General features: G+C 57.8%; 2 protein-coding genes across 4 annotated transcripts in view; one reads left to right on the top strand and one right to left on the bottom strand.

Moving 5' to 3' along the window:
* The window catches only part of UBN1 (ubinuclein 1), a 36,324-nt gene extending 31,961 nt beyond the window's left edge, over positions 1 to 4,363 (top strand). For all 3 annotated transcript variants that reach the window (XM_044747723.2, XM_014833093.3, XM_070485009.1), the window contains one exon: positions 2,177 to 4,363. In XM_044747723.2, coding sequence (XP_044603658.2) covers positions 2,177 to 2,226 — 50 coding nt within the window. In that variant the 3' untranslated portion in view covers positions 2,227 to 4,363. The remainder of the gene's footprint in view (positions 1 to 2,176) is intronic.
* Positions 4,364 to 4,518: 155 nt separating this feature from the next.
* Positions 4,519 to 27,613, bottom strand: part of PPL (periplakin) — a 43,458-nt gene continuing 20,363 nt past the window's right edge. Inside the window, exons 2-22 of the mRNA XM_044747722.2 lie at positions 27,390 to 27,489; positions 22,873 to 23,027; positions 22,068 to 22,188; positions 21,365 to 21,490; positions 21,238 to 21,279; positions 20,053 to 20,214; positions 19,861 to 19,968; positions 18,805 to 18,900; positions 17,573 to 17,695; positions 17,328 to 17,474; positions 16,553 to 16,704; positions 15,543 to 15,640; positions 15,186 to 15,343; positions 13,797 to 13,975; positions 13,576 to 13,714; positions 12,593 to 12,786; positions 11,009 to 11,159; positions 10,140 to 10,223; positions 9,336 to 9,452; positions 8,747 to 8,839; positions 4,519 to 7,978 (exon numbers count right to left, since the gene is read on the bottom strand). Coding sequence (XP_044603657.2) covers positions 5,315 to 7,978; positions 8,747 to 8,839; positions 9,336 to 9,452; positions 10,140 to 10,223; positions 11,009 to 11,159; positions 12,593 to 12,786; positions 13,576 to 13,714; positions 13,797 to 13,975; positions 15,186 to 15,343; positions 15,543 to 15,640; positions 16,553 to 16,704; positions 17,328 to 17,474; positions 17,573 to 17,695; positions 18,805 to 18,900; positions 19,861 to 19,968; positions 20,053 to 20,214; positions 21,238 to 21,279; positions 21,365 to 21,490; positions 22,068 to 22,188; positions 22,873 to 23,027; positions 27,390 to 27,489 — 5,209 coding nt within the window. The 3' untranslated portion in view covers positions 4,519 to 5,314. The remainder of the gene's footprint in view (positions 7,979 to 8,746; positions 8,840 to 9,335; positions 9,453 to 10,139; positions 10,224 to 11,008; positions 11,160 to 12,592; positions 12,787 to 13,575; positions 13,715 to 13,796; positions 13,976 to 15,185; positions 15,344 to 15,542; positions 15,641 to 16,552; positions 16,705 to 17,327; positions 17,475 to 17,572; positions 17,696 to 18,804; positions 18,901 to 19,860; positions 19,969 to 20,052; positions 20,215 to 21,237; positions 21,280 to 21,364; positions 21,491 to 22,067; positions 22,189 to 22,872; positions 23,028 to 27,389; positions 27,490 to 27,613) is intronic.

Here is a 27,613-nt window from a genome sequence, read left to right as displayed (position 1 = left end):
CACGCACTGTCCGCCAGTCCCCTCTCCACCCGCTGGATGCCTTGTCTGCTGCCAAGGGTTTCAGTGTCTTCCCCTCCTCGTCACTGTGTTGTCTTGGTTTGTCCTTTGAGGCTCTGGCTCTGTGGCTACTCAGAGAGAGAGGCACAGGTTTCTCCTGCTTTGAGATTTCCCCTGGGCTCCCATTTGGAACTGCCACTCGGTGGCCTCGCCCCGTGTGATCACAGAGGAAGTTGTGGTGGCCTGTGTGCGAGGCAGAGTGGGGCCCCACCCTTAGCTCAGCTTTTCCTCTTGAATTAAGAAAATAGATAAGGGTAATGGTGCTGGTTTTCCTGCAGGCCTTTAAATTCAAGCTGCTGCACCTGCAGGTGGCACCGGCTACCAGACGGCTCTGTAAACTTAGTTGAAGCGAAAGGGAAAGTCCAAGTAGTAGCGGGAGGTCCAGGGGCAAGGCTTCAGGAGGGACCCTTGGCTCTGGTGTTCGCATGTGTCTAGGAGATGAGCCACCTTCAGCTCAGACGTAAGAGCAGGCATTTGGGGGCACAGCGGGAGCTGGGCCAGCGCTCCCTTCTTCTCTTGCTTTTCCTCTGCGTAGAGCAGTGGCTTTCACAAGGGACCCCGACAAGCCCTGGGTTTATACTTTGAGAAGAGGGCATAGATGCCCTGGCCAGCACCCTTGTAGTGAGCGGTTTGCCTCGCCCCGTCCCACGACCTCGAGTTTCCCGTGCACCTAATGGAATGTTGTGAAGCCTCAGGGGATCTTGGTTTTGGCCACCTGCTCTTCCGATTACTCTAGGCCTGCTCCACAAACGACGGGGCAACCTTGGTTGGGGAGAGCCATTCTTCAGGAAGCTGCGTGCGGTAGCCCTGGTGGACTGGTGCTGGGTGGGGCTGAGACCGGGAGCCGCCCGGCTGGGCGTGCCCTGACCTGCTGCCCTGAGAGCATTGGTTCCAGCACCTCCTGAGTCCCTGTCTGCTCCAGATCGAGTCCCTGTCTGCTCCAGATCGGCTCTGGGTCCCAGCCCTGTGTCCTGAGGCTGACGCATTCATAGCGAATGCCAGAGGCCGTCTGGGTGCCAGAATGGATTGTGAATGTCCAAGATGGAAATGTTGCTTCTTCAGAGAGAGAAACTGAGGGGCTAAGCCTGTGTCAGCAGTTACTCCATTCTCCTCAGGAGAAGCAGTAAAATGCAGAGGACTCACTCCGCCAGCTGGCGGCTGTCACTGTAGCTGTGAACATAATGTAGGGGTCACAGAGCCGCCTAGGTGAGAGCTTGTGGTTTCTAAAGAGAGACTGCATGGCCTCTGCTTGCTTTCAGGAACATCGCTCTTGCAGGGAAACAAAACACAGCCGTGCGCCGCCTATGACATTTTGGTCAACGACGGACCACATGTATGATGTTGGTCCCATAAGATCTGTACCGTAGAGCCTAGCTGTGTAGCACTTGTGCACATCTGGGTCTGTGCAAGTACTCTGTGATGTTCACACAACGACAGAACCGCCTAACGATGTGTCGCTCAGAGCGTATCCCTGTCGTAAGCGACACGTGACTGTAATCAAAGAGTCACTGGAAACATGACTTGGTCTGTGGTGTTTTCAGCAGAAAAGGGAAAAGTGCTTTCTCGTACTGTTTCTTTGCTGTTTCTCCTCTGGGTATCCGAAGCTATCAGAAAAGCTTCTGGGCTAGGACAGGCTGTGTGAATAGGCTTTCCTCCCTCTGGATGTTCTTCAGCTTGCAGGATTACAGGGAGTGGTTCTAAGTGAAGAGCTGCCTGCTCGCTTCAGCCGTGTGACTTGCGTCTGCTTTGCGTCCTTCCTCCATGGACTCAGAATGCGGGCGCCCTGGGACCTGAGGTCTCCTGATGGGGAGAGGTTGCTCACTGCGGCTTGAATTCTGAGGGATCCTCAGGCCTCACCATGACATCCCAGCCTGCCCCAGGATGGCAGCTGTAGCCGAGTTGAAGTGGCCCCTGTCGCATAGTGCAGTTGCTGCTCTGTGAACACAGCAGCTCCCGCAACCTCTTCAAGGCTTTCTTGGCTTGTTTGAGCCTTAGGACACTCAGCGTTCCAGGTCTTTTGCTTTTTAAGAAGTGATCCCCTTGAGGTTTGGTTACTGCTGCCTCAGGAAATCAGAGACCCTGAAAGACTCGTGGTCTGTTTTTGCTTATTCTTTTCCAGATGCTTCTCAGCTTCATGGGAAGGGGTCCGGTGTACCACGGAAATTGTGACCTCTTCAGAGGAAAGGCCGGTGGCTGAAGGGGAGTAGGTCTCGGAAATTGGATAATCACTGCGCTCTTTCTGCTGATTGGTTTTCTTCTGGAGAAGGTGTGAGTGCTAAGTGGAGCATCTCTTGGCACTTGTGACGTGCCTTCAGTTAGGGGAGCAGCCCTGTTTTTCTCCAGAGGCACTGACTGGCCGGGTGCTCCGGGCCTTGCAGCTCTGTCACGGACAATCGTTGGAGGGGCAGCTCTAGGCTGGGGAGTGCGCTGGGTCGCGTTCGGAGCTCTGGCGGCAGGGCAGAGCGGTTGGCACACCTGTGTGTGAAGTCTGCCCGATCCCCTGGCGTTTGGTCAGAGTACCTCATGGCGCCCTACTGGTCAGGGGCTCCTTCTGGCCACAGTAGGATCTCTGGATGCTCATGGTGTCCGTCCCATCCTCAGGCTGTGTGCTCAACAGGATAAAAACCTGGGCTAACGCCACAGCTGGGAGACACCTTGTCTCTCTGAAAACTACTCAGAACACCTAATGTGTGCTCATCGTCGGGGCCAGTTTCTCCGCCGAACATGACAATGAAGCTCTTTTAGAGAAAAGACCTTTGTAGACTCAACAATTGTGATAGGATTTTTAAAGACACCTATTTTTGGCTCAGTTTTCATCATTACCATTAAATGCATTGGATAGAATGGGACTGCTCTTCGCACGTCATATTATAGGAAGATGTAATTCCAGTGCCTTTATGGTGGAGCAGAATTAGACACACGTCCATTCAGCTGAGTGGATCTCAGATGAAGACCTTTTTTAAACATATGTCTGTATTTAAGACATAGCCTGTTTTGAGTTTTCTGCGGTTGCGCATCATAATCTGTGCCATCCTGACTCAAAGGTCATCTGGACCCCCAAATCCCATTTCAGCCAGGCCCCCATTTTGTTTTTCCAGAGTTCATACAGGTGGACTACAGAGCCCCAAAGCCCTTCTTCATCTCTTTGAGGGCCGAGGATATGAGGGGTTCCAAGTCACAGATAGACATTCCAGTTTGTTTTCTTTAGAAATTGTTCTCAGGCAGAGCTGTGGGGCCAGGCCTCTGTGAAGCAGGCTCTGCATGTAGAAACGGGCCTTGGAGGCCTGGGGCTCTCCAGGCAGCGGGGCTGTGCACTGACTTAAGGGCGAGGCGCCAGGGAGCTTGAGAGCACATCAGAGACAGACTAGGACAGTTACCCCTGGGCTCCCGTCACCACGCTCTTCCCACTCAACCAGTGGCTGCTTCACAAGGATTTTTAGGGCACGTGCCTGTCCTGTGAAGTCTGTGCCGCAAGGTGTGTCTGAACTGACTGCTCCAGCTAAGTGATTTCAAATACGTGGAGAATAAAGAGCCTCCTCAGAATGTACACCTGTGTGGAGACACAGGCGGCTCTTTGGTCCCTGACTCCCAGGGTGCAGTGCTCAGTAACTCAGAGTTTGTGCAGAGGTTTGCCGGGTTTCCAGGGGGGTGAGACCGCTGTCAGCTCCCCGGCCAGGCCTCTGCTCTGACTTCTTTTCTACATAAGAACCCACACGTGTTTCACATTGGGCTAAGTGGATTCCTTATCCCTTTATTATATCTATTTTTTGCAGCTTGGGTTTCCAGTTTGTTTACAGAATAGTCTTAGGTAGTAGCAAAAGAGCCAAAGAAGAGATTTGTATTGCTGAGCTCAGAGTCGCGCAGAGGCCGTCGGTGAGTGCTGAGCGGTGCGGGAACTCTGCAGGCGGCCGAGGACACCCGGTCCCCCCCGCAGGGCTCCCCCTCCCAGAGACCGTTGAGTGTGCAGCTGGAGCAGATACCCTCATTTTAGGAAGCTAGTGATGCCTCTTGCCTCAGGGAAATGTTTCTTTGATGGGGAGTTTACGAGATTTCTTTTTCTTGTTTATGCTTTATTTGTGGTAATGAGAGAGTGAATGACTTCCACAGCCACGGCCAGGCCCAGCTGCGGGCAGAGCAGGCTCCGGGCCGGGGGGCTGCGGCGCTGCAGGGCTTTCCCTGGCGCCGTTTCGTAGGTGTGAAAGGGGCTGTGGCTTTTGTGCAGCGACTATGCTGGTGTTAGGGGGTGGTGTGGAAATTGTTAATCTTGTATAAAGCAACTCAATAAATTGTTTCAAGGTTTCCAAAACATCGTTTCTCATTCTTTTCTTTTTACCGTATTTGCAAATACTCCTTCCTCCTGTAGGAGCTGGTATATATGGAGTATCCATTTTGGCTGAAAGCCAAGAGCAGTGGGGGAGTAAGCCTGACACACCAGAGGTGAAGAAACACACTTACACGAAGTTAGGATCAAGCCACCGGCGTTTATTTCTGCACTGTGAATAGAGTTCCTCATTACTCCCCTTCTCTTAGCTAATACATGAGATACAGAGAACCCGAAATTGGCTTGGTGAACAGTCAGCTATGTAGTATACCTAAACCCCAGTGAGAGAATAAGCAGGACATGTAAGGCATGAGACCGGCTAACAGCAACACAGCCCCCCGTGGAATCCAACGTTCTCTGCTGGCGCGTTGTCCTGGGACAATCTGGCTGACAATTAACCTTCACTCTAGCACCGAGGGACGGACACTATTCTGGCTTCTTTGCACCTTTGCTGGCGTAGCGCCCAGATCTGTCTCACTAGGATGCCTCTGACGGAAGGTCGGCTCTCAGCCAGAATCCCAGGGGGGTGTGAAGGATGCAGGTCTGGTGTGCAAAGGCCAGTGCTCCATGGAGCGGGCTTGTCCACCTTGGTCGTCTTGTGCTTTAGTAGTTTTCGGATTGCTTCCAGGTGTCACACAAGGAGTCTATTGATGGGAGTGTGTAGGTAAAGGGAGAAAAAGGAAGGGCAGGGCCATCCTGAATCATCGGAGGACCAAGTGGGTCACTCACCCAGGCTGAATGATGGTTCAGCCAGTGCCTGTCCCGCTTGTAGGTGAGCTGCGCTCTGAGCAACCTGACGGCCAGGGCTTGGGTGACATGCTCACTCTGCACAGACTAGGAGCCAGCGCAGGGCCAGGGAGAAGACGACAGCAGGAGGTTGTTGGGTAGGAGAGAGCCAGCCGTCTACTTCCAAGAAGATGGAGGGCAGGGCTGTGCCTACTTCTGCCCAGACACCAAGACGGCCAGCTCCTGGATGGACATATCCTTGTTGACGTAGCGGTCGTACTGAGCGGGGGTCAGCCTTCCATTCTGCAGGGCCTCTTCAATGGAAAACTTCTTGCCGGACTTCCTGTCGTGGATCACAGAGGACTCCCCATTGGGCCCCTTCACCGATATTTCCTCCCAGTCGCACTCCTGGCTCCTGAGCTTCACAAACATGTTCCAGTCGATGAGCCGGGCCCGGTGGGCTTCCTCTGGGGACAGCTCCCGGCCCGTGTCGGGGTCGATGACCACGATGGAGCGCCGCAGGTGGTTCTCCCTCTGCTCCCTCTTGACGGCCACGGAGCCCAGGCGCTTCTGTAGCTCGTCGATCTCCAGATCTTTGTCTCTGGAGAGCCTCTTGAGGTCGTCCAGTTCTCTCTCCAGGGACCACAGCCTGGAGTCGAGGTTCGTCCCAGAGTCCACCGCAGTCAGGTTCCTCAAGTCTCGTGTTTCTGTTGCCGCCATTTCAATTTCTGACTGGAGCCTTCGGGTCTCGAGCTGCAGGTTTTGCCGCTCCAGCTGGAGCTTGTGGTTTTCTTCCCTCAGGAAGTCCAGTTCCTTAGACGACTTGGAGTTAGAGAACTCCAGCTCCGACAGCTTGGCCTCCAGCCGGCTCACCTCCGCGTCCAGTTCCCTCTTGCTCCGGCTCTCCTCCTCCAGGCTGCTCTTGAGCTTCTGAATCTCTTGCTCGGTGTCGCCCCTCTCCACCTGGACGCTTTCGGAGAAGACCACCTTCTCCTTGACCTCCATCCTCTCCAGGTTGGTGAGCTTCTTCCTCAGGGTCTCCAGCTCACTCTCCAAGACCTGCCGCCGGTGCCTTTCTTCTTCCAGCTGGAGTCGGAGCAGGGAGTGCTCCCGGGCCTGCTGGGGGTCCTGCTGCAGCACCACTTTCTGCTTGAGCGTCACCTTCTCCCGTGCCTCCCCCTCCTCCTCCTCCAGGTCGGCCAGCCGCTGCTTCAGCCGCTGCACCTCCAGCTCAGCCTCCCTGCGCGCCTGCCGCTCGCGCTCCAGCTCCTCCAGCTGGTGCTCCAGCTCGGCTCGCCGGCGCTGCAGCCGCCGCAGCTCCCCGCGGAGGTTGTCGATCTGCCGGAGCTCGACGTCGATGCTCTCGGTGAAGGCGTTCACCTCGGCCCGCAGGCCGGGCTCCTCCTCATACCTGACGACCTCCCGTGGGACCACCTTTTCCTTCACCTGGGAAAGCTCCTCCTCCTTCTGTTTGATTTTCTCCTCCTGGGAAGCCCGCTCCCTGTCCAGATCCACCTGCTTCTTCTGCTCCTCCAACAGTCTGGCCCTCAGAGACTCCACTTCCTCTCTGGTTTGGGGGTCTTCCCGGAACTGGAGGATCTCCTGGACCACCTCCTTTGTCTGCACCTGGGGTTTGCTGTCTTTCAGGGACTGAATCTCTTGCTTCAGCTGGTAGATCTCTAGATCGCACCTTTCGATGAGCCTGGTCTTGTCGACGATCTCCTCCCTGAGCCTCTGAAGCTCCTTCTCCATCTCGGGGTCGGTCTTGTACTTAATGACTTCCTTGGTCACTTCTTTGACTTCCACCTGTGGGCCCCGCCTCCTGAGTGCCTCCAGCTCGCTCTGGTAGCTCTTCAGCTGCTCCTCAGCCCCCCGGTACTTGCGCTCCTGCTCCACGAGCTCCAGGCGGAGGCTGGCCACTTCCCTCTCTGCCTTGGGGTCGGGCCGGACGATCTCCCGCACCTTCTCCTGCACCACCACTCTGGCGTTTTCCTCTTCCAAGGCCCAAATCTTCTGCAGCAGCTCCGTCTTCTCCTTCTGGTTGGCACGAGCCTTGGCGGCCTCGTCCTCGTACTGGCGTTTGAGATTGCCGACCTCCCTCTCGGTTGCCACATCCTTTTCCACCTTGAGCACCTCCTTGACGGTGATCTTCCCCTCGGCCATGGCCCGCTCTTTCTCCAGCCTCTTCAGCTTGTCCTGGAGGAAGCTCAGCTCCTCCTCCTGCTTCTCCCTGAGCTTGCCCTCCCGCTCTTGGTCCTCCTGCAGCTGCCGGTACTCTGCCTCCAGCTGGGGGTCGTTCTGCAGTTTCACCACCTCCCTCTCTGTGACCTTCTCCTGAGCCCGGTTCTTCTCTTCGGCCAGGGCTGCGATGCGCTGCTGCAGGAGGACCGCCTCTGCTTCCCGGGTGCCTTTCTGCCGCCTCAGCTCCTCCAGCTCCTCCCTCAGCCTCAAGACCTCGTCAGCCTGGGCTCTGTCTGGCTCGATGCGCAGGACCTCCTTCACCACGTACTCCTGCCCTCCATCCCTGGCCTCCTGCTCCAGGGCGCGCAGCCGCAGCCGCAGCGCATCCAGCTCCTCCTGCAGCAGCTGGTTCTTGTGCCGCTCCTCCGCAAGCGTCCGCTGCATCTGCTGGAAGCTCTCCTCCAGCGCGGGGTCTGGCACCTTCTTCAGCACCTCCTTCCTCACCACCGCTTCCTGGGGGCTCCGATTCTGCAGAATCCGGATTTCCTCCTGGGCACTCTTGACCTCGTTCTCCAGCTGCTGCCTCCGCTCGGTCTCCTCGTCCAGCTCCTTCTGAATCTTCCACGTCTCCTCTGCTCCAGAGCCTGGCTTGCTCCCTTGCAGGGTCTCATGGGTCACTGCTACCTCTGGCTGCTGGAAGGAGAAGACAGCACATGGTTAAAGGCAGACTCTCCGTACGGGCCATTCTCACCTGGCCGGAGTGCACCTGGGTCACTGTGAACAGGTCAGACTGGTTGTCCTCTGATCCCCAAGGATCCCTCAGGGCTGGGTTCTCTGGAATTCTAGGGTTACTTCTGAAAACAGTAAACAACTAGTTTCAGTTTTTTCAGTGCATCTGGTAAAATATTTTAAAACCGCACAAGATGTGAAGTGAGTCTCCCTCTCTGGTCCTGTTCCTAGAGGGTATCTGTCCTTTGAGACCCGTGTGTCTTTAGTGTGCACCATGTGTTTATTTGTTCTGCACAAATGGTAGTGCCCTGCTGCGCGCTCTGCGTATCACACAACACAGAGAGCGAATTCTGCTGTGGCCGCCAGCGCGCTGCTTCTCTGTAACAGCTGCATCATCTCCTGTCCTATGGGCGGACCTTAATGTAGTTCACCACCCGCTGCCGAGCCATGGTGATTGCATCCAGTGTCTCGCTATCACAGTGCTGTCACAGACATTATGGACCTTAACAAGGGAGTGCCCTTTTCCTGGGCACTCAGCGACCGTCTGTGGGATGGAACGCGTAAGTTATACGCATGTGAACAGAAGCACTGGCTCGGGCCGGCATTTGCGCTGGTGCTGCCAGCTGTGTTAGCAAGGGGCACTCCCACTGGCTGTTTCTTTGAGGCAGAATGAGTCTTATTTCTCGCCTGTTGGGACAGTTTTGAGTCGAACGTCTCACTAAGATCCATTACCTGCCTCAGGAGATGCAGCGCAAACTCCAGGTTCTGCAGCCTCTGCCTGTTGATGGCATTGACCTCGGTGAACTTGGCAGCCAGCGCCGCTTCCTGCAGGAGGGCAGTCAGCAAACAGCAGTCAGCAGGCTAAGCGAGAGAGAGCTCGGACAGCACCTGGAAAGGCTGGCCTCTGGGGATACAGGGTAGCTGCTGCCCCTTCCTACCTGGACTTAGACTACAGTCTCATCTGGTGGAGAGAAGTGGATTTAGAGTCAGGAGTCTAAACCTGCAGGGACCTCGGCAGTTCCTGTCTCTGAGCCGTCGTGTCCTCATGCACAGAAGGAGCTCATAACATCAGCCCTCCTTCTGTACCTCTTGAGGGGCAAAGTAGGAACCTCCCACACGCGTGCTCTGGCCAGAAAACTCCCGTGGGCTTCTCTGGGCGCACCAGGGTCGCCGCCCCAGAACAAGTTCATTCTCTTCTCACAGACCGTCTGCACCCGGGAGGGCTCTCGCCCGCTTCCCCTACTGTGAGTGCATCTCTGAGGCTTGGGTGGCACACTCCCTAGAGGGTGGGGACTCTGAGAAGGCCCGGCCCAGAGCTCACCTCTTCCCGCACTTTGGTGGCAGGGGACTGGAGCCTGGCCTTCTTGCTCACATGGCTGCTCCTTCCATTTTCCAAGTCAAGGAGGGACCTCAGCTTCTCTGCTTCTAACTCATAGTCCTGGGAGACAGACACGGCAGAGGGCAGACAAGGGCGGCTGAGACTGAGACATTCTTCCACCCCTTCCGGCTGCCCGCAGAGCTCCTCCACAGCTGCCCTGCATTGCCCGCCAGGGGGTTCTGAGAAGCCACGACACGTCAGCAGTCCAGAGCCATGTCCAGAACCACCACCAACCAGAAAAAGAAGGCCCATGGTGCCCCTGCACCCCCAGAGAGGGCTGCCCCAGGCCCCGAGAGTGTGACATTGTGCTGTCTTCATTTCACACTGCACCATATGCCCTGTCTCCTGTCACCACCTCCCGACCCTCCTGTTGGGTTGATCAGTTTGATGACTTTATAATCCATCAGGTGGGAGGGTGACAATTTCCTCAGCTGTTCCCCTCCTATTGGACATTTAGGCTATTTCTAGTTTGTCTAGTTTGCTTCCGTAAGTGACGCTGTCACAGAGATTTGTTTATCCTGCGTTACTCTTTTGTATCTTTTCCTTGGCGCCAAGTCCACCCAGTTTACTGCTTCAAAGAGTAGAAAACCCTTTTCTGGTCTTCGATGCCTGGTACCATACAGTTTCCCCAGAGGGCTGTGCCAGCTTGCAGGGCTGCCAGCAGGGCCTGAGGAGGACACGGCCAGGCTCGCCTGGCGGAAGGAGGCCCTGCCGGTGGACGCTCTGGGCGGGAGCGCCACGTCTCACCTTGACAGCTTGCTGGTACTGCTGGGAGTGGCTACAGACTCTCTGCACTTCTTCTTCCCTTCTTGCTATTTCATCTAGCAGGTTCTGTAAAACAACAGAGACTTTAAAAGTCAAATTTTAAAAAAACCAAAACCTTGATAAAGTAGCTAGATTGCTTAGAATCTGAAATTATTCTGTCGTACAAAGTATAAGGAATGGCTTCCTTGTATACGTTTGTTTGTTAGAAAAGGAAATTCTAAGGCCCTGTGAAGAAGGGCCAAGAAGATAATTATCTTCACCAGGAAACGAATGCGTATGGAGTGCTTCAGAATGTCAGCGCTGTTCTGACAGCTCACTTAGACGATCTCCTTTAATCCTCCACCAGTCCTGTGAGGTCATTAAGCATCATCCTTATCTCCAGTTTATGAGTGAGGAAACTGAGGCACAGAGAGGCTCAATGACTTGCCCATCGGGTCATGGCTAATTGGGGTGGATCTGAGTCTAGGCTGTTGGGTTCTCATGTTCCTCACCCCCCACCCCAAGGCCTTGCTGCCTTCTGAGGAGCCAGGACTGAACTTCGGAAATGGGATTTTTCCCCACGAGGGCTCCTCATGCTTCTGCAGCCATTCGCTCGTTCAGCCAGCCTGCGCTGTTCCCCTCTGGCCGGGCCGTGCTGGGCACTGAGGAGGGAGGAGGGAGCGAGACACGGTTCCTGTTCTCAGAGAGTCAGGTGCTGGCGGCCAGGCAGGGCCAAGGTCCCGCGAGGACACAGCTCTGCCCAGGGCAAGCAGCAGCCACTGCCTGGCTGTCCTAGAAAGGGGCTTGCTGACTTCTGACCCCGCCCCGCCCCCGTGACCATATGCCTGTAGACGTGGAAGCAGCCGTCTTACCTTCTGATTCTTGAGCTTGGTCTCCATCTGGCTGAGGCTGTCTGTCTCCTGGGGCTCGTAGCTGGGGATGTTGGACAAGAACTGGAGCAGGCGGTCGCAGCTGCTGCGGTAGTCATCGTAAGCAGCCCTGGCGCTCTGCAGGCTCTGAGCCCTGCGGGGCAAAGCCACGGTCAGGCAGGCCTCTGCCGCAGCGCGCGGATGCCTCACCGGAGGCTGCCTCCCAGCCCTTCCTAAAGAAACCATCTGCTCTTTTTTTTAAAAAAAAAGGGGGGAGGGGGAACCAAATGTAATTTAAACGTTCGCCAGAAAGGAAGCAGTTCAGTGCGTTATGGAATGTCAAGTTGGAGTACTCCGCGGCCCCTGTGAAGAACAGGTGTGTCCATGTGGACTGACTTGCAGAGACACCCACTGTGTATCATGGGGCCCGAACAACCCAGCGTCCAAGGAGAAACCGCCAGCGAGGTGAGGAAATCTTTTCAACTCACGGGAAATAAAAACATCAAAATTTGTGGGACACAGCAAAAGCAGCACTTAGAGGAAAATGACTCGTATTAAATGCTTATATTAGAAAAGAAGGAAGCTCTCGAATCAATCTAAGCTTCCACCTTAAGGGAAAAAAAGAAGAGCAAATTAAACCCCATGTAAGCAGCAGCAGGAAATAATAGAGAGCAGATGTCCATGAAACGGAACAAGGAAACAGGAGAAAGATTATTGAAACCAAAGATCGTTCTTTGAAATGGTCAATAAATTAATAAACTTCAGACAGAATGATCAGGGCAAAAAAAGAGAACATACAAATACGAAGAAGAAATGAGGGAGGACATCCCCTCAGATCCTGGAAGGATGAGTATTATGAATGATTTTATGCCAGTAAATTGAACAACTTGATGAGATGGACAAATTCCTAGAAAGACAAACTAATGAAGTTGATTCAAGAATGAGATGACCCATGGGGTCGGCCTGGTGGCATGGTGGGTAAGTTCACATGCTCTGCTTTGGCAGCCCAGGGTTTGCAGGTTTGGATCCCAGGTGTGGACTTACACACCGCTTATCAACATGCTATGGCAGGTGTCCCACATATAAAGTAGAGGAAGATGGGCACGAATGTTAGCTCAGGGCCAATCTCCCTCACCAAAAAAAAAAGAGAGATGACCCACCTAGTCCAGTCTCTATTAAAGAGGATGAATTTGTGGTTTAAAATCAAACAAATTGCAGGCCCAGGTGGCTTCTACCAAGCATTTAAGAGAGAAATATCAATTCTACACAAACTCTTCCAGAAAACAGAAGAGGAAGGAACCCTTACTCATGAAGTGGTAAAATACATGACAGGGAAAACAGCAAGATGCCGTGTCTGTGGTGTGCTGTCGTCTGTCTGCCGTCTACCCTCCCGGCTTGTACAGCGTATTTGGGAAGGAGACATGAGAAACTGGAAGCAGTGCTCACCTTGGGGGCAGAGGCTGGTCCTTATGACCACGGAGTTTTTCACTTTGTATGTGGATTGCTTTTTTCAAAAAGAGGAAGTTAGTTAGAAGACAAACAGCCCTTGGTGGCATCAGCGGAGAGCCCACTTTGGCGGCCCCTCACCTGAGCTCCACCTGCTGGCGGAGGTTGTCGAAGCGCTGGCCCAGCTTGTGCTCCTCGGCCTCCTGGCGCTCCAGGTCGGGGCAGTGCTCCTGGAAGCGGCTGGCCAGCGAGCTGGAGCACTGCTTGGCCGCTCGCAGGTTCTGCTCCACCTCCCCCAGGAGGGCCTTCTGGGCCCGCAGCTCCGAGGCCATGGCCTGCCAGGGTGGAGCAGACGGTGGGCGCTATGGCCGGAGCTCCCTGAGCCGGGGCAGGACTGCCCCCAGTGCTTGGGGCCTCTCGCCTTGTGGGGTGGTAAGCCTGGGCCTGGGAAGGGCCAGGGGCTTTGCCTCTGCGTTTCTCTGCAGAGTTCCCTTACAGGGAACACAACCGCCAAAATGAACTTCTAGACCCCATGGCCGGCAGCACATGCCCTGTGACACTGTGCCCAGACACGGGCGCCCCGCTGCCCTGAGGCCCCCCAGGCCTTGGCGAAGGCTTCATTCTCAGAGCCCATTTCCTCAGCTCTGAGGCGAGGCTTTCAACACGTGGCAGGGGTTTTATGAACTGGGGTGTGGTCGCGGCCTCCCACAGGCCCACAGACTCGAATGGGAGCAGCGGTGAGGTGGTCTGGCAAATACGGGAGGTGGGCCCAGCGGCAGCTGAGAGAAAGCAGACGCAGGGGCAGGGGCAGCTGCTGCTGTGCTCTAGCTGACCTCACCCGGGAACGTGCAGGCCCAGGGACCCTGGGAGTCTGGGGGTTATGTAGATATTGGTTTGCCAACACTAGCACCTGATTTCCACAAGCCTCAAACCCTGTGAGCAGCTGGGATTCGTGCCAGGGGCCTCCACTGGCAAATTCCAGTTTGGCACCCTGCAGGCATTCCAAACCTGGAGAAACTCGCAGCTGTGGCCCTGGGAGTCTCGGGCCCTTTGTCTGTCCAGAGATGCTGGGGTGGGAGCACCAGGAGAGAAAGGCTCCCGAGGCCCAGGGTCCCCACACTCACCGCCAGCTCCTGCCTCTTGCTGTCCAGAGCGCGGCCAGCCTCAGGCACCGTGTCATCCTCCATCAGCTGGTTCTCGTACGTGGCCAGCACCTCCCAGCCCTGCTGCAGGCTCTTCTCCAGGCGGTTGGCAACGCTGACCCTGAGGACAGGGGTCAGGAGTGGGGATGCCCACCTGGCCCTTTAACCCGGCCTGACCTCCCCGCTGCCCAGCTGCCACTCACTTCTCCTGGGCCGAGTCCAGCAGCTGCACCAGGCGCTCATATCTGCGGTTGGTGTCCTCCACCCGGGTCCTCAGCAGAGGTGCGCTGCCACTGCCCGGCAGGGCCTGCAGGAACACCTCGCACTCGGCCGTGCTGCGCGCCTTCTCGGGCTCGATCCGCAGCAGCTCGTTGGTGATGTTCTGCAGGGACCAGAGCCCTTCGTGTTGGCCACAGCCAGGCAGCCCCCAGGGGAGTGCCCATGCTTCAGGGGACGGTGGAAGCTGCTGGGGAGGCCTGATTGGAATGCAGGGGCCTGGGCCCTCCGGGTTTGGGGCGCCAGCCCAGGAGTCTGCATTTGTTATGAGCATCCCAGGGAATTGTGATGCCTGGACCGTGACTCACAGGAGTGATGAAAACGAATGGTAATTAGCGAGCACTTAACTGTTGCAAGCACTGCACGTGGGGGATTTCATTCGTCTATGGGGCAATTCTACGAGGTAGGTGCTTTGCTCTCCCCATTCACAGGTGGAGACCCCGTGACTCCAAGCAGCTCAGGAAGGGACGTGGTGGGGCCTGGCCATGCCCCACCCTGGGACCAGGCACCCTCCAGCTGTGAGCCCCTCCCAACCCCGACGTGAGCTGCATCAGGGCCACTGCGCTCCTCTGTAAAGCAGGGACGGTCACGCCCATGCGCAGGGTGCTGAGGACCTGCGAGACTGTGTGTGTGAGGGGGAGCCGTGGCTGGTATCACATGCATCGTCTCCGCCATGTTCCCACAGCCCTGCGAGAGGGGACCAGCCCATTCTACTAAAGAAACTGAGGCTTGGGTTTCAACAACAGGTCCGTGGTCAGGCAGGGAGTGAGCCGACTGTGTGACTGAGTGCCACCATGCACTGGAGCCTCACTCCGCTCGGGCTACTCAGGCCACAGGCACTGCTGGTGTCAGTACAGTCATGCGCCACAAAACAACCTTTCAGTCAACAGTGGACTGCACAGACGATGGCGGTCCCCTAAGGGGAGTCCTGTGGAGCCAAGGCGTGCGGTAGGTTCCATCTGGGTGTGTGTAAGTCCACCCCATGATGTTCGCATAACCACGCGTTTCTTAGACCACATCCCTGTCATTGAGTGACGCGTGACTGTCCTGCCATGAGCCCGTGGGCGACAAGCCGTGCAGATACAGCGTGAGCCCTGCCAGCCCTTCCTCTGGGGACGTGTCGGGGGGCAGGGGCCAGGGCTCAGCACCTCCTCTGTCCTCAGCCTAGAACAGCCCCCCCTGCTCCCCGACTCAGGGCTTCTTGGCTACACGTGGCAGGTGGTCCCTGTCGAGCACCAGGACCCCCCTGGGGATGCGACCTGAAGCAGGAGCCCTAGAGAGCCAGGGGCCAGCCTGCGCCCTCAGCCTGGGGGTACCTTGAGGTCCTTGGCCCTCTCGGCGCTGTCCTGCACGGCCCGGCCCTGCTCCAGTGGTGGCCGCAGGATCCCCGTGATGGCCTTCTCTTGCCGGTCCAGGTCACTGGCCACCTTGTCCAAGCCAGCCAGCAGCTGCCGCCCCTGGAGGTCAGAGGCATCTGCCGGAGAGAAATCACAGAATCAGGTGACGGTAGGGGTGGGGAGGCCCAGGGAGGGGGCCTGGGAGGCCTGCTGGGACCTCCAGGGCCAGCCCACCCCTCCCATGCCCAACCCTACCACCCACTCCGAGGCATAGACCTGGGTCAAACCCCTCTTCCTGGTCTCCCCAGGGCCCCGGGCAGGAGCCCCGGCACCCACCTCCAGGGTTCTCTGCCTTCAGCACCTCGTGCCGCTGCTGGAGTGCACTCTGACTGCTCGCTGCTTTCTGCCGCACACTCTGGTACTGGCTGCCCAGGCTGTGGGAGCAGGGACAGGCTGGGGACCCCGGCTGCCCATGGCCCCACCACCCACAGGCACAGACAGCCCAGAGGAGTCAGGGCTTGTCAAAGCGCTTTGAAAACTTAAAACACGGCACACACAGGAAGGATTTGCACTAACACTGGTCTGCCTTTGCTCCCGGGTTCAGACAGACTCCCGCCCCTCCCTCCCTCCTTCCTCTCTCTTCATAGTAAGTCTTGTGCCTAAAACTCTCCTGTCCGTTCCTTTATCTGCCCCACCAAGAGGCTGCCCCTGAGGAAGCAGCGCAGCAGGTGCTCACTGTTCGCTGACCGAATAAATGAAGGCGCTCCTTAAGTCACTCATTCACTCAACAGAGAGTTCTGGGGTACTTACTGTGCACAGGTACTGAGCAGGGCCCTGGAGATAGTAAGTCTCCCCAGGGAGCTCCTGCCCAATGAGACTGACGCCTACACAGGGCATCCTGATAAAGAGTGGTATGTGCAGGGGGAGAAGCTGCATGAGAGCCAAGAGGGGGCAGCACTTCTGGAGCCAGGGTGGAGGGCCAGGGGGCAATCAGGGAAGATTTCACAGAAGTGACCCCGGGGCTGGGTCTTCAAGCCAGGAGGCCTGAGCCAAGCAGGCAGCAAGTAGGTGTCCAGGTAGAAGCAGCAGCAGCACGTACAAAGGCCCAGAGGCGCTTGCAGAGAAACTGCTCTCTGAGCTGTGCCCACAGTTGGACGTTCACACAGCAAATGAGCCCAGCCAACAGGATCCGCTCCTGTCCCACTTGAGCCTCCAAGGGGGTGCAGGTGTGGGAATGTCAGTGGCCTCCTGAGGCTGAGTCGGGATGCCCAGGGCTGTGAATGGGACCTGAGGGGCCCGAGGAGGGGGCTGTCAATCCAGGCTGGCTTCCTCCCTTGCCCCTGTACCTGTCGGCCAGAGCCAGGGCCTCGGGGTCGGTGGGGGGGATCATGAAACAGACGGCCGGGGCGGTCAGCTTGTTCCCCGCGCTGTCCATGAGGTCCCAGCTCTCCCCGTTGTTCCTCTGCAGGGTGTAGCTGTAGCCCCGTGAGATCACGCCCTGGCGGGGGCAGGCCAAACGGTCAGAGGACATGGACAGACCTGCCTCGGCCAGCGGCCTGGGAACCCCCGTCCCCCAACTCCTGGACCTAGGGTGCATCAGCCCATCTCCCAGACCCTCCCCGAGACCTTTCGCCATAGAGCACTGGGAGGGGCCGGGGGATGTGTGTTGGGTCTGCGGGTCCAGCACCCGCCTGGATCTCTCTTTGGGGAACCCACCCCCCATTCTCAGTCCACGTGGTCTCGTCCCTCCTCTGCTCCCAGTCCCTGACTGCCACGGGTGGACAGTGAGTCAGGCCCGGTCCCTGGAAGAAGGGCATCACCCCCCCCAGGCCACCATGATTGGTTTAGGCTGGACACGTGACTCAAAGTGGGCCAATGGGGACCCTCCCCGGGACTTCCGAGGGAATGACTGGGCTTGCTAAGCGGGACCAGGAGGCCAGGGTGGCTGGGGGTGGCGGCTGGCAGAGAGCAACCCCAGCGACGGGGACGAGCACAGGCTCCTGAAGATGTGTGAGGCCCCACATCCAGCCACGTCACCCTGAAGACCTCCCGGTGACATGCAAAGGGACAGATCTGGGCCCGGCCTGCCTGGGGCTCCGGGGGCACATGGGCAGAGCTCACCTGGTCGCCCTCAAAGTCACAGAGCGCCTCCACGGGGATGGGCTTGAGCGGCGTCTCCCGGCGGTACTTGAGGGGCACCACCTGCTGCCCTCGCTTCTGCAGGCCGCGCACCACGTGCTCATACTTGTCCAGAGCCTTCTCCTGGTCCTGAAGGCAGGGGGGGAGTGCCTGGGTGAGACCACGCTGCCTCCCTGGAGGCCGGGGCAGTGGGCGGGTAGGAGCCGGGAGGGAGGGCCGTCACTCACATCCAGCTCCCGCAGCAGCAGCTCGATTTGGTACCGGTCCTTGAAGTCGGGGCTGTATTTCTGGTTCAGGTCTGAGTCCACCTTGCGCAGCAGCTCCTGAGCATCCTTCACGTCTCTGTGGAACTAGGGGAGACCAGGGGCCCAACTGTGGACAGGAAACCGCCAGGACGCAGGGGCTCATCCTGGCTGTGGCTGCAGGAGCACCCCGGGCGGGGCTGGGCCTCCTACTCACCCTGAACCCAAAGGCTCTGCTGCTCGGGGACACCCCCAACCCTCCCCAGCCCAACTTCTGGGGGCCCCACGGGGAAGAAGCGGGTCCCTTCCCACCAATCCACATGACGCCACCTCAACGACATGAACCTTTCACGTCCACCAGTAAGCTCTGGGCTCCCTCCCGTTCCACTCCTCTGTGCCAGGGACACCCTGACTTAATGCTGTTTCCTTCCAAGTCTTGATACACAGAAGACAAGCCTCCCCACTCTGTTCTAGAAAATTCTCTCGCCCATTTGTCAGTCTATCAACTCTGGAATCGTTCACTGTCAGCTGTCCTCTGACAGACATTCCCACAGAAACAACCAGCCGCCATCAACGGATGAGCGGATAAACAAAAGGTGGCCAATCCATGCAATGGGATACTATTTGGCCATAAAAAGGAAGGAAGTTCTGATTCATGCTACAGCCCAGGTGAGCCTACGAAACACGTTCAGTGAAAGAAGCCAGACACAAACGGCCACACACCAGGTGACTGCACGTATGCGAAATCTCTACAACAGGCAAGTCCGTCGGGACAGAAGGTGGATCAGAAGTTCGCAGGGGCGAGGGAGGGAGGGCTGGGGAGTGGCTGTGTAACACGTACAGAGTTTCCGTGCGGGGTGAGGAAGGAGTTTTGGAAAGACAGTGGTGCTGGTTGCACACCACCGTGAATGCAATGAATGAATGCCCTGGGTTAGACACTTAAAAATGGCCAAAAAGGCAAATTTCAGTTCAGATCTATTTATCACAATGAAAACGCCATACGCTCATTTCTGGGGCGCACGCTGACCCGTCAAATCAGACTCTCCAGCCCCAGCCCCCGGGGAAGACAGACAAGGGCCCAGCAAGCTCGGGGCTCGCCCGTGTTTGCGGTTGGGAGTGTGGGCGCTGCGAGGCTCGGGGGAAGCAGTGCCAAGGCCACAAGTGAGCCAAGGTGGCACAAAGCACCCCCACCACTGGGGCCTGGCGCCCGCAGATACCTGGTGGTAGTCTTCCATGTACTTCAGGTGGCTCTCCTCGCAGATGAGCAGGTTCAGGTACTCCTTCCAGTCTGCATGCACGGCCTCCATGTGAGCCTGCCAGGAGAATGGGGCAGATGGCTGCTAGGCAGGTGCCTGGGACACCAGGGAAGGGATGCTGGGATTCTGGACCAGAGAATGGTGGGGTAGGAGGCCTCTGGCGTCTCTCTGGGTTTGGCTCCTGCAGAGGCAGCCAGCTCCTGCCCAGGGGTGGGAGGAGGAGAGCGGGGACGTGCTGAGGAGCCAAGCATGGCTGTCGTGTACTGGTGCTTAGGTTGCGCACTGCAAAAGGGGAAAGTGGGGGCTGCGTTTGCCCAGACAAAGCAGTGCTTTTTTAATATTTTCACAAAGGCACGGTAGGGGGTTGAATGGGGTCCCCCCCATACCCATAATTCATTTCTACCTAGAACGTAGAATGTGACCTTATTTGGAAATAGGGTCTTTGCAGATGTTACTAGTTAAGGATCTCAAGATGAAATTATGCTGGATTTGGGGTGGGCCCTAAATCCAGTGACTGGCATCCTCAAGACGAGAGGAGATGACACACAGACACACAGGGGAGGAGGCCCCATGAAGATGGAGGCAGAGATAGGAGTGATGCTGCCCCGAACCCAGGACCACCACAGCCTGCTGGCAGCAGCACATGCCAGGAGAGCGAAGGACCGACCCTCCCCGAGAGCTGTCAGTGGGAATGGGCCTGCTGACACCTGGATTTCTGACTTCTGTCCTCCGGAAGTGTGACAGCATAGATTTTTGCTGCTTAAAGCCCTTTTTCACAGCCCTCTAAGGAAATGAGGCATCTTATGGACTTCGGAGGTGAGGGGCCGAGGGCAGGATGCAGCAAAGGATGGAGTGAAAGAGAGGAGGCGGGGTCAGAGGGAGCCAGACAAGACGGCGAAATGGAGACAGACACACAGATGGACACAGGACACAGGGCTGCCCGAGTCTAGGGGGCCCACCACAGAGGCGGCCCTGAGGCCACCCTGGAGGAGGCGTCCCCTCCCGGGGCACACGCACCTCGATGGAGTTCCTCCCGGGGTGCTCGGCGGCCAGCAGCTGGTCCCCCTCGCTGTGCAGCTTGTTGATTCTCTCCTCTTTGGCCTCCAGGTTCCGGTTGATGAAATTCTACAGGGGGTGGTGGGGGGGCACTCAGCCTGGCAGCCCGGCGCTCCCTCCGTCCCGGCCCGCCCAGCCCGGCCCGGCCCCCACCTCATACTGGCGCCGGCGGCTGGGGTAGTCGAGGTTGCGGTCGCTCCAGTCGTACTGCAGGCGGCCGCGGGCCTGCTGGTCCAGCCAGTACAGCTCGTTGGTGCAGCGCTGCATGTAGTCCCTCAGTGAGCTCAGGTGCTGCTGACGCGCCTGCGACGCCGCCTGCGGGCGGCCGAGGACAAGGCTGGGGCCACGGGGACCACCGCAGACCGCCCCCTCCATGCCTCCTGCCCGCCCGGGACAAGCCCGGCTTGGCCGCTTCCCAGCGGGAACCACCTGACCCTCTGACACTCATTCATTCACTCAGCAAACGTTCATCGAGCATCTGAAGTGCCGGGCATGGCTCCAGGCACTGGGGGGACGGTGACGTGCAAGACACAAAACTCTCGCGGAACCGACACTTCTGTGGAGCCTCGGTTTACTCATCGGCGAAATGGGGATGGCGACACCACTGATCTCAGAGGGCACAAAGACTGGCATGCAGTTGGTGCTCAATCAGTGCAGCAGCTACAGCTCCCACTGTTACTTTTATCACAAAGGACACACCGTAGCAAAGTGAGAAGAGGTGGGGCTGGGGCAGGGGGCCCGGGAGGGACGAGGGAGGGCTCTGTTTTGCTCTGCAAATAACAGCCGCTCACACAGACACGGGCCCAGCGAGCGCCAGGACGGCGTCCCCCAACATTAACGGGCGCCATCCTCAAAGCAGTCCTATGAGGCAGGGACTCAAAGGAACTCCAGTTTACAGAGGAGGAAACTGAGGCTCACGGAGGAGAAGCTGGTGGCTCAAGGGCCCCCCACCAACAAGGGGAGGAGGCTGTCTGGCTCCCAAGCCCACTCAGGGTGACGCCGTGCCCCCATCAGAGGTGATGGAAGCGTCCGCAATGAGCACAGACGCATCGCTTGTGCGGTTTTAAAAAGAACGCATTCTGTCAAGGTTTTACAAAGGGTAACAGAAAACTGCTGCCAATAGCACGTGGCACCCAGTAGGCGCTTAATAAAGAAAGAAGCACATCGTAGGATGGGCTATGGGGGTTTTCCATGAGCACAGGGCAGACTGGGTGCCGCTCAGCTGGGGGCTGGGGTACCGTCTCTCCCCTTCGCCCCTTCCGTCTGTGGGAGACGTTCCCCGCACACGCGTCCTGTCCCCGGTCCCCACCCCTGCACCCGGCCCCCGGGGCGCCTCACCAGCAGCTTCTGGTACTTGGCCTGGAGCTCGCTGCTCTGCTCCTGAGGACAGAGCCGAGGGTGTGGGTTAGGGGGTGCAGGTGTGAGCCCCGCCTTCCCCGGGGCCCTGCCAGCAGCTGGCGCCCACCTTGCCCCCGTCCTTGGCCAGGTGGGGCCCGATGGCCTTGACCTCGTTGTGGAAGATGTTGTGCTGCTCCACTTGCTGGTCCACCAGCGGCAGGTCCGTGCCGAAGGTCTGGCTGCTCAGCTTGTCCTGGGCGGGGCGGGCGGAGAGAGCACGCTGGGGCGGCTGGGGGCCTCAGCTCTCCTACTCGCCGCCGGCCGAGGAGCCAGCAGAGTGACCCCATGACAGACACGGGGACAGGCTGTCACCTCAACCACTGCATCGGCACATGTCATCTAACCTCACAGCCACCTCCAAGGCCCACGTGGTCACCACGTCCATTTCACAGATGGGGAAACAGAGGCTCGGCCAGGGCAGCGGTGGGGAGGGGTCACTTGCCTAGGTGCATACCACGCTTTTCCCAGGGGCTGGCATGGACACAGGAAGGGCAGCGGCCGGCCAGAAGTCTGGCCACTCCCCCCAGGCCTGACAGGACTCCAAAGAGCCAGGGTCGGAGGGCGACCTCGGGAGGGTCCCAATCTCTACCGCTTCTGCTGTGTGACCCTGGGCTAGGCACTGCAGCTCTCCGAGCCTCGCTCTTCTTACCAACATGATCATTGGGGAAAAAACCGGGAACCGTTCCCCCTCCGTAGGGCTGTGCACCCATGAAGTGGAAGGCCCTCCCTGCACACACACGGCGCCCCCCCAGCTGACGCCTGGGCCGTACCAGCTTTTCCTCCACCAGCGCTGCCCAGTTGACCTGCGGGTTCACCTCTTTCACTGCCAGGTCATAGATCTGCTTGTGTTTCCCACGGAGGTTGGCCACGCGCTCCTTCAGCTGCCGGATGCTGAGCGGGAGAGCGGCCACCCTAGTTAGCAGGGCCAGCTGGCAGGGGTGCTGCCCGCATGCCCCCCAAGGAGGGGCCTCCTCCCCCTGGAGCCTGGCTTCGGGCTTTCTGCTCAGCAGCCGGGAAGGGCAGGGGGTGGCCTTGGGGTGTGGACAATCACTCACACCCTCCTCCCGTCCACTTTCCTCCATCAGCCTTTCCCCACTGCCCACTGTGTGCCCAAAGCCGTAGAAGGTTCCGGAAGAAACAAGCAGGTCCACTGTTCTCTGGGGCCCACCACCCAGCGAGGGCCCCAGGGGCAGTATGGGCTACAATAGGGACAAGTGCAGGGCGCTGTGGGGCCAAGAGACCCCTGCCCCTGCCAGGATGGGAGGGTCGGGACAAGGGAGCGTCTTGGGGGCCATTTATCCACATCTGAGCTGAGGCACCAGCTTGAGAAGCCGTCAGGCGTCCGGCAGCGGGCAAGAGTACTCACAAGCTGGCGGTCAGACAGCGCGGTCACACAGTGACCAGAACAGACGTCGGTGCTCTAAACCTCAGTTTCCCCAACTGCAAAACGGGCTGTCACGAGGACAGCGTAAGGCATGTGACAAGCCCTGACTCCAGCTCCTGAGCGCTGAGCGCGCCGCAGCCCTCCTGCCCTGGCCCCGAGTGGCTCCCCGGGACCCGAAGCGGGGGACCTACTCCTCGGTGATCATGTCCCCCTGGGGATGCTTCATGTGCTTGGCGATGGCCGCATCCGCCTCCAGCACGTACAGCAGCTTCTCAGAGTCTGACACCTTCTGCAGGGCCACATCGCGGTGCTCGGGCTGCCCGCCCTCCTGCAGCCGGGCCAGGTCCTGCGAGAGTCACGACGGGGGACAGAGGGAGGGGAGACTCAGTGGCCACTGTGGGGATGGGAAGGGGCGGGAGGAGAGGGGCCAGCGAGGGGCTCCCCCAGCCCCACCTCGCCTCTCCTCCGGTTCTCAGCCAGCAGAGCCCGAGTGTCTACTTGTGGGGGCTCTGGGACGCAGTTGTGAACAAAGAGACACGGCTCGCCCTAGCCTGGCAAGTCTCCGATAAACTTCACAGCGGCGAGTGCAAGTTCATACAAGTCCCTCTTTACCAAGGACACACACCAGTGGTGGAAGGAAGGGCACCTGCTTTAGCTCCAGTGGTCACCCTCTGAGGTGATGACACAAGCTGAGAATGAAGGATGAAAGAGCAGAGGGTTTGAAACAGAGGGAACAGCCTGTGCAAAGGCCCTGAGGCAGGAAAGGGCAAGCTGTGATTGATGACTGAAGCTGCCAAGGCTGGAATGCAGGACAGGGGAGGCAGTGGGAGAGGGGGGCAGGGCAGGGCCAGAGCAGGAACGGCTCTATGGAGGGAGGGACATGGCCCCACCTATCCTTAAAGGTGATGCTGCCGGGGACTGTGCAGGGAGGGGATGAGCTGGGAGGGCAGTCAGCAGACATGAGAGCACGTGCCTGGGGAGAGCTGAGGGTGCCCACATATAAACTGGAGGAAGATGGGCACGGATGTTAGCTCAGGGCCAATCTTCCCCAGCCAAAAAAAAGAGGATTGGCAGCGGATGCTAGCTCAGAGCTAATCTTCCCCCCACCAAAAAAATTACTGAATTGTACACTTGAAGTAGGAGCATTTTATGATAAGTAAAATATGCTTCAATAAAGCTGTTAAGAAGAAAAAGGAAGGAAGAAATGGCCAAAGGAAAAAGAAGTAAGAGGAGGTGACGTGGTGCCCGGTACAGAGCAGACTGAAGTTCCTCTCAGAGGAATAAGAGGGGTCCAGCCTGCCTTCCAAGGCACCCCCAGGAGGGCGGAGGGGCGAGTGGGACCAGCGCCCCCAGGAGCCCGAGTGAGGCCCACGTGTCAGGAAGCCAGAGGAGCTGGGCCAGCCCCCTGCCCTGGGGTGGGTCTGGCCAGTTAAAAAAATTACAACAAAATATTGTGGTTCTTGGCTGGGGTGGAATTTCATCCCCTCCATCATCGCCACCGGCTCATCTGAAGCTCTTCTGGGCTCACAGTGTCAAAGGTGAATTTTGCAAAAAGGGGAAAGTGAATCAATGGTTACCTGGTTCACCAGGAGCCCAGTGTGGAGGGAAGCGCTCTGCAAACACACTAGAGAGAGAGAGAGAGTGCACCAGCCGAGAGCCCCGGGGGTCCGCACGACAAAGCCGGGCGACAAAGCCGGGCGGAGCTGATGGAGGGGAGAGGGTCCGCATAGGGGCTCCTGCTCAGGAGGGTCACCGGGGGGTTTCTGGGAAGCCTTGTCTATCCTGACCTGAGCCACGGCCATGCGGTCCCTACCGACGCCAAAATTGACCGGGGCGAGCCCTCAAGATGTGGACACTTTCCATTGGCCTTACCTAAGTGACACCTCCTAAAAAGGTTTTTTAAAGTAAAAAGAAATCATAGGGATGGGCAGCTAATAAATTACACACGCTGAGGGACGGAGGAGAGAGAGCAAACCCGGCCGAGGGGACAGGTAGTCTGGGTGGTGGGGACATCGATGTTCTCTGTGCAACTCCTTCCACTTTTCTGCGCATTTAAAAATTCGGATAGACAAAACAGGCCACATGTGGGATCCTGTTTATATGAAATACCTAGAATACATAAATCCACAGAGACAGAAAGCAGACGAGTGGTCCAGGGGCTGAGGCCGGGCGACGGGGAGGGACCGCTAATGGGTGTGGGGTTTCTCTGTGGGGTGATGGACGGGCCTCAGAGCCAGACAGAGGTGATGGCTGCAGGCCACTGTGAATGTCCTAGATGCCACCAAAGAGCACACTGTAAATAGTTAATTTTACATTATGTGACTCACACTTCAACTGAAAAAAAACAGGAAAATTCAAGAGAACTTATGGATAATAAAATTAATAATGATATCCTCTGAAAAAAGAAAGGGAGGAAGGAAGAGATAAGAAAGAAAAAGATTAGACCATTTGGTCTTCAAAGCACAGTGTCTTAGTTCAAGTTTGCTCATTTGAAGTTAAGAAACAGTTCAAAACTGGGCCAGCCCTGGTGGCCTAGTGGTTAAGTTCAGGGCACTCTGCTTCAGTGGCCTGGGTTTTGGTTCCAGGGCATGAACCTACTCTGCTCTGTTAGCAGCTATGCTTGGCTGGCAGCCACACACTAAAAAAATAAATAAAAAGAGGAAGATTGGCACAGATGTTAGCTCATGGCAAATCTTCCTCAGCAAAAAAAAAAAAAAAAAAAGTTCAAAATTATCTCCCAAATATATCCTTGTTACTATGAGTCATTAAGCAAATAAAACGAGAGTGCTAGACCTTCTTTCCTCTCTCTCTCTCTCTCTCTCTCTCTCTCTCTCTCTCTCTCTCTCACACACACACACACACACACACACACACAAGAAAAGGTCAGACACACCACAGTGTTAACAGCTGATAGATCTCTCTGGTGGTGGAATTCTACCTGATTTTAATTTGCTTTGCTAAACTTGTTTATCAGTCCTGAAATGTTTGTAACACATATTACTTTTATTAGGAGGAAAAAAGGACGCACCCCAAAAAGCTGTTTTCGTTTAGGAAAGAAACAATCACCACAGTGGCCAGCAGAGAGGAGCAAAAACATCACAGGCGGCTGGGAGGAGGGTGCTGGGAGGAGGGTGCTGGGGAGGAGAGGCTGGGAGGAGGGTGCAGGGAGGAGGGTGCTGGGAGGAGGGTGCTGGGGAGGAGAGGCTGGGAGGAGGGTGCAGGGAGGAGGGTGCTGGGAGGAGGGTGCTGGGGAGGAGAGGCTGGGAGGAGGGTGCAGGGAGGAGGGTGCTGGGAGGAGGGTGCAGGGAGGAGGGTGCTGGGAGGAGGGTGCTTGGAGGAGGGTGCAGGGAGGAGGGTGCTGGGAGGAGGGTGCTGGGTGGAGGGTGCTGGGAGGAGGGTGCTGGGTGGAGGGTGCTGGGAGGAGGGTGCTGGGAGGAGGGTGCAGGGAGGAGGGTGCTGGGGAGGAGAGGCTGGGAGGAGGGTGCAGGGAGGAGGGTGCAGGGAGGAGGGTGCTGGGAGGAGGATGCTGGGAGGAGGGTGCTGGGAAGGAGAGGCTGGGAGGAGGGTACAGGGAGGAGGGTGCGGGCAGGCAACCGTAGGAGGAGGTAGGGGAGGTGGGAGGTGGAGGGGCAGGGGCCCCAACCAGGAACAGAGTCCCCACTCACCTTTCCTGCCCCCACGCTCACCCCCCGCTGGGCCATCCCCACCCACCTCGTCCCTGGGGTCTCTGGGCCGCCTGCGGACTGGCCCTCAGGTGGGTGGACAGCTGGGCCGTCAGAGGGAGGGGCAGCCACGGCTGGACTTGGGGACAGCCCTGGGGCCGGCCAGCCTTTGAACTCCTTCATGACCTGTCCCCCTTCTGTCCCCCCTCCTCTGGACCCGCCTCCTAGCCCCCTGGGTCAGAATGCAGATGAAACACGGACCACCCAGTTAAATCTGAATTTCAGACAAACGACGGGTGATTTTGCAGTAGGTATATCCCAAAGAGGACGTGGGACATACTGTACAAAAAAACAAATTTGTGTTTTGAAATTCAAATTTAACTGGATCTCCTTTATTTTATTCTCCAAGTCTGGCAACCCCACCTCCGGGATGCTTCTGGGGCCAGCTCTGCGATGACCAGTCAGGGACTGCTGTGCCAGAGGTGACATGAGCAGTAAGAACGACACCGACAGTCACACTGAGCCCCATGCCACACCTGCGTCATCTCACTGACTCTTGACAGTGACAGCCCAGGAGATGGGGACGATCACTTTTGCCCCTTCAGAGGGAATCACGTGCACAGAGAGGTAAGGTGACTTGCCCGAGGTCACACAGTAAGTGGCAAAACTGGGATTGTAACCAGGGCCTGGCTGTCCTCCAGACAGGGCGCAGAAGCTGAGGGAACTTGGTCCCCGGGCTGGGGGCTGGTATTAACAGCAGTCATGAGGTTCCTCCACCCGACGCTGTGGACACGGGGGGGCTGGGTCACTCTGTGTGGGGGGCCGTCCTGTGCTCTGTGGGACGTCGAGCGGCACCCCCGGCCTCCACCCACTGGATGCCAGCCCACCGCACTCCCCCAGCTGTGGCGGCTAAAAGTGTCTCCGGACGCGGCCACACGTCCCCTGGGGGGCAGAGTCATGCCCAGGGGAGAACCGCCGGTCCAGACGAGGCCCCGGGTGGGGCTGGGGCACGGGGGGGCGCCGGGGTGGGAGGCGGGGCCACTCACACTCTGCATCTTGGCCTCCGTGTCCACAATGTTCTTTTCCACCTGGTCCGCATTCTTCTGCAGCTGCTCGATCAGCTCCGACAGCTCCTTGTTAGAGATGCTGCGGCAGAAGACGGGGGTGGGCGAGGGCCTGGGGGGAGTGGCCGCGTCCCCACCAGCCCCCCGGCCCCGGCTCTGAGCTGCCCAGTGGGCCTCAGATGGAGCCTGGCTGTCCCCTTGGGGGA

This window comes from Equus asinus, chromosome 14 (assembly GCF_041296235.1).
Source record: "Equus asinus isolate D_3611 breed Donkey chromosome 14, EquAss-T2T_v2, whole genome shotgun sequence".
Lineage (NCBI taxonomy): Eukaryota > Metazoa > Chordata > Mammalia > Perissodactyla > Equidae > Equus > Equus asinus.
This window is presented reverse-complemented; position numbering and strand designations above follow the sequence as displayed.